Source organism: Gavia stellata, chromosome 10 (assembly GCF_030936135.1).
Source record: "Gavia stellata isolate bGavSte3 chromosome 10, bGavSte3.hap2, whole genome shotgun sequence".
Lineage (NCBI taxonomy): Eukaryota > Metazoa > Chordata > Aves > Gaviiformes > Gaviidae > Gavia > Gavia stellata.
Genome location: NC_082603.1, coordinates 24,846,288 through 24,854,547, shown reverse-complemented (window position 1 = coordinate 24,854,547; position 8,260 = coordinate 24,846,288). Strand labels below are relative to the sequence as shown.

Here is an 8,260-nt window from a genome sequence, read left to right as displayed (position 1 = left end):
CTATGATAAGGTTCAGCAGGGGGGTGTGATCTGCTGCCTGGAGGCATGACCGTTGTGTGTCTCATAGTTCTTAATTTAGAGCCATTTGCAGAAGGTAATTTCCAGTTGCCCATGATTCTGGACACCTTGAGCTCAGTCCAAATGTCATCTGTCGTGCTTAGAGCAGGTTATTTCAGGTTTGCGATGCTGGAACATCCACTGGGAAGCACAAAGAAAATCCCTGACAGAGGAGGCTGGTGAAGAGATACTAGCAGAGATGAGATGTATGTGTGCATGAGTAACGTGAGTCTGTCTTCAGTTTCAGATGCCTCTGGATGTTCAATGATAGCACTCCTCCATACTGGAGCAGCAAAGTTTCCCCAAAACTTACTTCCAAGGGCAAGACAAGCTGTGTGCTCCCTCCTGCCAGCTGGTGTTCTCAAAGGGTACGGCTCCATCGTAAGCAGGAAACTGGCGTCCCACGGCTTTGGAGCTTCCATGGCAGCAATGTCATCCTTCCCTCCACAGAGATATCACTACTTCTTAGTGCTGGATTTTGAGGCTACGTGTGATAAACCACAGATTCATCCTCAGGTAAATAGTCAATCCTGTTAATTATCCCCTTGCAAGATGCTGCTGCTGTTCTGGGAGGTGAAAGGAAAAAGCATAGTGCTGGCTCACTTGTTTTCTCTGGCTTGTCCCACCTCCTTTCTGTTGCTGGTCCTCCAGGGCTCTTGCCAGTCACCTGCTCTCTCAGGAGCAATACCAGGACCATTTGGTGGGAATGAAATAAAGGACCCTGATTTCCATCAAGGAAGTGACAATTCATGTGTTATTGAAAACATCTTTAAGTCATCTATGCTTGTCATCTGCCTGAACTGGGGAGGGTCTACAGATTTTTGGCTGGAAACCTGCATTAGTGGAGTACTCATGGCAGCCTTGTTTGATTCTGCAAGGAAAAAGGTTGTTGGTAGCCAACAGCTTTAGGAAAAGAATAGTGTGAATTACATGAATATGTGCAATGTAGTGGTGTTTCTAAGTAGAGAAGAACAGCAGTGTGGAGCTATCTGACCTTGCTGAAGTTATCTTTCCTGGGTGTTAACTCTGGAGTGTAACGAGACAGGAAGAGTTCAGCGAGATTTTGTAGTGCCCTACCACTTGAGACATACAGAGATCCAGATGAATTACAGAGGTTTTTCTGCAGACAGTTCTTCCATAGTAGCGTAGACCATATTAGTAAATATATTTTCAGTTGCCAGCAGGATGAGCCTAGGTTTTCCATTTAAATTAGAAAACAGTGCTAAAAAGAAAAAAAACAACCTAATACTGGGTTGGTAACAAACAAACAGAATTTCTGAGTCTCTAAATTGAACTTGGACTTCTCACTCTCCTCTGCCAAGCAATTGGCCTCTTACGGGTATTGCTGGTAATATATGCATTGGGTCAGAATAACTTCCGTTTGCTTTGTTTCGAAGATACTAAAGGCTGAATGGGTTTTGGTGTGGTATCTCATTACTGAAGTGACTCGATACAGTGTGTTCGTTTCCCAGTGCAGCCGTGGTTTCCCTTGGGCTTTTCCTGTCAAAGGGATGCTGCAAGTTGGGATCAAACTTGACTCCTCTCTTCCCTGGTAGGGCCTTGGTGAGTGCCACCTGCCTCTCGTGTTTCTTGAAAAACGGGCAGCAAATTCCCTGATCTTTTGCTGTGTCTTTGTGGGAGGCTGTTGTGGCTCTGCATCCAGTTCTACTAGCAGCATCTTAACCACTCTCAAAGTGAGATGTCAGCCTATTTCCTGCATGCTCTGCCTCGGGTGCACCGACGTGTCAAAGCTGTAAATTGGATCTACCTTGTCCCTTTGGATATGGGTTTGGTCTGTGCACATTTTGATGCAAAACCGTGATGCATGTGGAGCTAGTTTACAGCTGGCAGTAAAAAGGAGCATGAGTGGAATATGATTACTACTGTTTTAAGGAGCTTTGTCCCCAAGTCCTTGCCAGGGAAAGTAATGGTCTGGGCCGATGCAGATCTGCTATATATTTTGTTGGTGAGATAGCACCTTTAAGGTGGAGATGTTCTTCAGTGTTGTTTTTTCCAGTCTGCTGTGTTCAGTGCCTGTCTGCATCATATCATGTGTGGAAACGGCTCTAAGTCCCTCACATCCTCACCAACAAATTAGTCTGACAAATAAAGAAATGGTTCTTGCTACATGGGAATCAGTGTAGCTGGAAAGGCTGAAGGTGCCTGCCAGAATTGGGCAACTTTTTAAAATGATACTTTAGTTGATGCCCCTGCCTACATCTTACCTTTTTGATGACCCGCATAGCTTTTGTCCTCTTCCCTGCTGGGTTGTATGTCATGGTGGGCAAACTGTGCCATGTATTTCAGTGATGTTTTGTGCAAGGTTTTAGTGGCAGGGTCTTTCACTGGAGCAGTGGCAGACAGGTTTTGGAGGTTTGGTCTGAGGACAGACCTGGGGGCTAGGAATGGTCAGGTGCTGATCTTCACTGTGATCCTGATCCTTTTTCTGCTTTTGTTTTAATACCTGCAAAATAGAAGTCTAGATACAATGAAATTCAAATGCATTGGGATTTGACGAGGAGGCTACATATACAGAGCTAAGCTGTAATGCACATTGCTTTAAGTGGGTAGGCTTAGCTGTAAATTTAGCCAGCTCAGCCTAAAAGTCTTGCAGAGTGCACTTGCCATCATGCAGCACACTTCACATTTCTCACTAACTGCTATTCAAAATATTCTGTCTTCTTACCAGAAACTACTGGAAGAGCTGTCTTTTTATCTACGCTAAGGTGTGTGACTGCCACATCTGCTCCCCCTCCCACTATATTTACTTGTGCTTTTCTGCGACCGGCAGCCTTGCTGGCTTTATCCCTGGGGAAGTCCTTCATGCTCATCCGGGAGCACTGAAGACTCCTTCATTTCCATTGCCTTTCACACTGCCCGATGTCTCTCTGAGGTCTCATGGTATGGCCTCTGTAATGGGGATCAAGGAGGGTCAAGGACAGTGGTATTCCCCTGGGAAGCTGTCTGCATTGTGGCTTCAGTGGCTGGGACCGCTGGCTGAGTGCCTTGTGGCTGCTGTCCTTTGCTCTACCACTTCTGGGTCAGGCATGGAGAGTCCTTCGTGTTCCCTGCCCTACACCCACAGGGGAACGGTAGCATCCTTGCAGTCCTGACTTCTGATGGCTTTCAACAGATATGCCCCTAAATCAAAGTGCATGTTTATATGCACAAAGAAGCAGCTTAGCTTCATGGGGTTTTTGGATGTATTTATGAATAACGAGACCATCCCAGAAAAAAAAGAAGGTAGGGGGTTTAACTGCATTGCCCCAGGTGGATAGGTGGGAAAACCTGAAAGAATAGAGGCACAGTCTGTGTTGCATAGTGTTTTAGCCAGCCAAAGGTCAGTCGGGGTTGGCAGTAAGGGGTGTTTATGGCTGACCCCTCACATCTCTTGAAAGCTTACCTTGTGCATTTGGAATTCGATGCAAAGCCTAGTGGGGGGGTCAGGTAAGCACTGTCGTTCTGCAGAGGCTGGTGGACCTTGGACCACGACAGTGGTATTGTGCTTCATTTTTCAGCTCTAACTCTGACTTTTTTTCTTTTACTGTCTGCTAAGAGTTTATAAGTACCTGCTGCTTTTATACGCTGTCAGCCTGTAGAGCTGGGTACATATGGTGCTTTAGCTACACAGAGAAGATGCATTAATAAGTGGGAGTCTCGCTTTTTTGTCCCTTTGTCCTTGTATGCATCAATGTTTATGGTGGTCAGTGCTTTCAGTGACTGTGTTAAGGAGCTCCCTAGGCTTAGATCTGTGGCTGCCTGTAACCTTATTTTATTAATGCAGTGAGTGGGTGTGCCTCTTTTGGTCCGCAAGCCAAGTATCTTGCCTTCAACTTCAGCAGAGTGGGTGAAAAGCAATGATTTTTTTAAATGTAAAAAGTCTGAAGGTAGAAATCAGATCTGTTCAAAGCTGAATTTGAAATTAGGCTTTTACATAGGATGTTAATCTCTACTGTAATCTATTAAAGCCACTTAAGTGAAAGCCAAATAAAAGTCAAGCTTTGTATGTCTGCTGCCTGGAAGTGTAAAAGAATTATCAGACCCCTCACCTGGCAGAAGGAGCTGGACCTAGGAGTTGCTAAGCTGCTAAATGAGTTTTTGGTAATGACGAAGTTGCTTTTTTTCATACCAGTTTTTTCAGGTACTTGACTTCAGGGTCTCAGATTCACTCAAATTTGATAATCAGTTGGGAATTTGAAATTTGCCTCTTCCAAACTCTGTAAGAAGAAGGTATGAAATGTTCAGATCTTCTAATTGCTGAAGGAGGTTGTGACCAGAGGCAGAAGAATAAATTGTTTACAGAAAACACTTTCCTTGTTCTCTTAAACAGCACATTTTAAATACATCTTGATATTTTTCTTTAGTGTATCCTACATATTTCAAATTTGTTTAGTATGCATTTTGATTGTTATTTTGGGGGAATTTTTAATTATAATTGCTGTCAGATGAAACTAGACATACTAATAAATACAGAACATCACTCACCATTTCAACATAAAACTGTAAACACTGAGACTATGAATAAGCGTATGTTCAGTTACTAATTTATTTTTAAGTGTACAAACAAATCTGGATGATCATAGTACATTTCTTGATTGGCAAAAGCGTATTAACAAATGGGAGCCAGTCTTTCTGTAAGACAATACTAAGTACAAATGTACGACAGGGTTAAATTGAGTTCAGGCTGTGTTTCCTTGAGTGCTGGTGTAAAAGAGCATAAAGGTGTTTTCCCTTGAACATCGGTCTTGCAGTGCTGGCTGGCAGTCACGGGCAGGTGCAGCTGGAGTGGCTGCAATGATCGCTGCCTCTCCGCTGCCCGTACTGCTCTACCCGTGGTCTCGTTCCCATGGCAGGGACAACTGAATGATGTGTCTCTGCTCCTGAGACGCTGTGATTTATAGACTGACCTTGTAATGGGAATGGATGTTGATTTCTACCAAATTCAGGCCGTAGCAACAGATGTGCAGTCCCTGCCGAGCTCCCTGCTCAGGGTGGGTAGACAGGGGATAGGCAAGTCGCCTTGGGAGCCGTAGCCTGGGCTCAGAGGACTTTCTAGGAGGAATACGTCCCTGAAATCACAAACCTGCTGCGGGAGAAGGTTATGGAGGGTCTGCTGGGAAGCAGGCTGCGAGGTATCTTCTGCGTGCTTTTCAAGCGGTGCTCTGTGGAGCCTGTATCAAGGCAATCCTAGCTGAAGGCCGGGATGGGGATGCAGAAGGTGGCTCACACAGTAACGGGGATTGTCACAATCCTACCCAGAGGTGGATAATGGAGATGTGCCCATGCCTACCTATTCTATCTAGACATCCCTACGTAGCAGCTTTCTTGCACGGTTTTTGTGTGGCTGTTAAGCTCAGTGCATTAGAAATCACCTGCCAAAACCTTTATTAAGGATGATCGTGAATTGCTGAAAAGTGAAGAAATTCAGGCTTGTTTCCCATAGCAACTTTAACTTGGTGCTCCTGTGCATAAGTATTACAGTGGAATATTAATCTGCAATTACCTGTCTTCATGCGGCTTAGGCTTGGGTGTAGTTTTGAATACCTAGTTCTCAATTCAGCTTCTTACAATGTTGTTTCTAGAGGAATGATGTTAAAAATGCACGTAACACAGTGACTTGAAGTATTTTTTTTTCTTTTTACTAAAAGTAAGTAAAAAATATACATATATATTTATCATCTCTGCCAATTATGGTGGTTGTTATGCCGTTCTTTTTATGTCGGAATGCTTTAAGTTCCTAGAGTGGCAGGAAATAGTTCATATAAAAGCTGTTTCAGGCGGGTTTTTCTGTTCATGTTAATTTTTTGAAAAATCTTCTGAAAAAACTTTTTGAGGCCTTGTAGCTAGTTCCTCTGAACAGTTAAAAATTTTGTGAGGAGCACAAGAATATTCATAGCTCAACATCCTACAAGGTGCATCTGAAATTAAAGAGATGCCGTTCTTTTTTAATCATATTTTCCGTATGTCATGTGCTTCATTGAGATTCTGTTGGACTGCTGTGAAATCTTATTTTGACCAATATGGAGAATAATGTCTTTATTTTAAAAGTTGTGGAGAGTAGACCAGCGTTTCAGAGAGGCTTCTGCAGGGTCTGAGGCACCAGGTGTGGTGTAACCCTCAAAAGTTGCATTCTCCACAGCAGTCATTTTGCTTTGGAGACCTCCCTCATTCTCCCAGTAAGTGGGGACAACCTTGCTGTGACCCGTATGAATCTGACAGGGCGGGTTATGGCTTCAGGCAATAGAATTAGCTGTATTTATTTAAAACCCGATGAGCTAGAGAACATGAACAGTTACTGAACCCAAATCTCCTGGAGAGCACAACCATGAGACCACCAGGCAAGACATCTGATGTATGAAAAAAAAATTCAAAGCAATTTCTTATTTAAAGATATAAACCCAGCATTATTACAGCAACAAGCCTAAAATACCAAGGCACTCAGGTGGCCAATTGCTGCAGTCCTAACCTGACCCAACCTGCTTAGCTTTCAGCTGGTTCTTGACAGGCCGATGAGATGACTACTTTAAAGCAATCAGTCATGTTGCCCTTTCCTTCGCAGCGTGCGGAGACCCCACATCAGTTATGCATCCCGGCGTGCAATTCCCCACCTGTGCTGTTTGAACGCTGTATCCTTAGCTGTGCAAACATTACACATCGTTTAGGTGACAAGTTGCAAAGTTAAGTAGACTTGTTGTTACAGCAGAAAGTAGTTGAGCGGCAGTCACCCTGAAAAGAAAAGATCCAGGCTAGCTCAGGAATGTGCCAGTCCGCTGTGTTGTGTTTAAAGGTTTCTTCGCCTCTCCATAAAGCTGCTGCTGAGGGTAATGTGTGCTGCTGGAAATGTTCACACCACGTGCATTTCTGAAGTGAAGGGAACGGGTGCCACAGGTTTGTACGTTCGCTGCGCTTGTCCTGCCGTGTGCATGGCCCTGTACAGCTGCCGATGATCGGTGCGTGCCTGCTGCTGTTTTGCAGCCTCTGAGGCATGGGGGGTATTTTTGCATCCCTCCCCGCATGATGTTTTAAAACCAGGCAGTATTCTTCCATGGTGTGGCATCTGTCTAGAGTGCTGCACAGGGATGCCACTTCTCAGGCTGCTGTGGTTCCTGGGGAATGGTCTTTGCTGCACTACGGTGATCTCTTAGTATTGAACAAAATCTTCCTGGTGAAGAGAAAGTGCAGCTCAGCAATTTTTGGCGAGAAGGGCACAGGACACGCCTGAGTCTCGTGTTTTATTCCCCTTTGTGCCGGCCTGGCTTTGCAACCATCCCTGCGTTCTCTTTGTCGATCTGCACACTTGTTAGCCAGCAAAGTAGCTCTTGGTTGTGTTACTTAGTTCCTCTCTGCCAGGCAGAAATGCGCTGTCACCAGCAGCTAGTCATGATGTTTGTAAAACCCTGGATGTTCATTTACATGCACTAGCGTGCCCTTTCTACCCATCCCAGATGTTTTAGTGTTGTTGGGAAAATTGATCGTTTGTGCTGCTCGATACCAGGTGAAAAGGTTGGGTCTTGAAATTATTTCATAATTCTGTAATGAGGACTGCACAGGCTGGTTGCTGCGGTAGAAAGGAGCAGATGTGAACAAGGATACAGTGTAGTTGTCCTCTTGCAATGGAAAGGAAATATTTGGAAATGTGTGTGTGCTGTTTGTAACTTGGTTTGAGTACTAAACTTCCCCCAAATTGTCAAGCTTAAATTGTTGTTGACTGTGTTGGTGGAGGTTTTCTGGGTGGTTAAATATATGTCAGTAGTGCTTGAAGAAACAAGTTGAAATGTTGATGTCTGTTGGTCTATATTTCTCATCACAGGTGTGGAAAGAGGAGGGAGGTTCTGCCTTACTCGTGATGTCTGGGTGCTGCTGGAAAGATCAAAATAGCTTTGTGGGTTTTGGCAGGTGAGCTGATGCTGATGTTGAGAGGCAGGAACCAGCCTGGGAGCAAATGACTACCAGAAGTTTTGTTCAGGGTGGGAGGACAAGGGCTGTGAGCCAGCTGTTGAGATTTCAGGTATAATGGCAGGTGTGAAAGAAGTCCCAAAGACCACAGTGATAAGTTTAGGAGGAAAATGTCATTTGTGAGACATGTGGATCCTCCTTTTCTTGGCCCTGCAAGAAGAGACCTCAGCTGCAGAAGTGTTTCACTTTGGACTCCGTACTTCAAAAAAAAAAAAAAATCGAGACCATTTCAAGAGCGACCAAAAGA

General features: G+C 44.4%; 1 protein-coding gene across 1 annotated transcript in view; it reads left to right on the top strand.

Moving 5' to 3' along the window:
- Positions 1-302: 302 nt before the first annotated feature.
- Positions 303-8,260, top strand: part of ERI3 (ERI1 exoribonuclease family member 3) — a 126,054-nt gene continuing 118,096 nt past the window's right edge. The window contains exon 1 of the mRNA XM_059822047.1: positions 303-573. Within this exon, the coding sequence (XP_059678030.1) occupies positions 322-573 (252 nt within the window). The 5' untranslated portion in view covers positions 303-321. The remainder of the gene's footprint in view (positions 574-8,260) is intronic.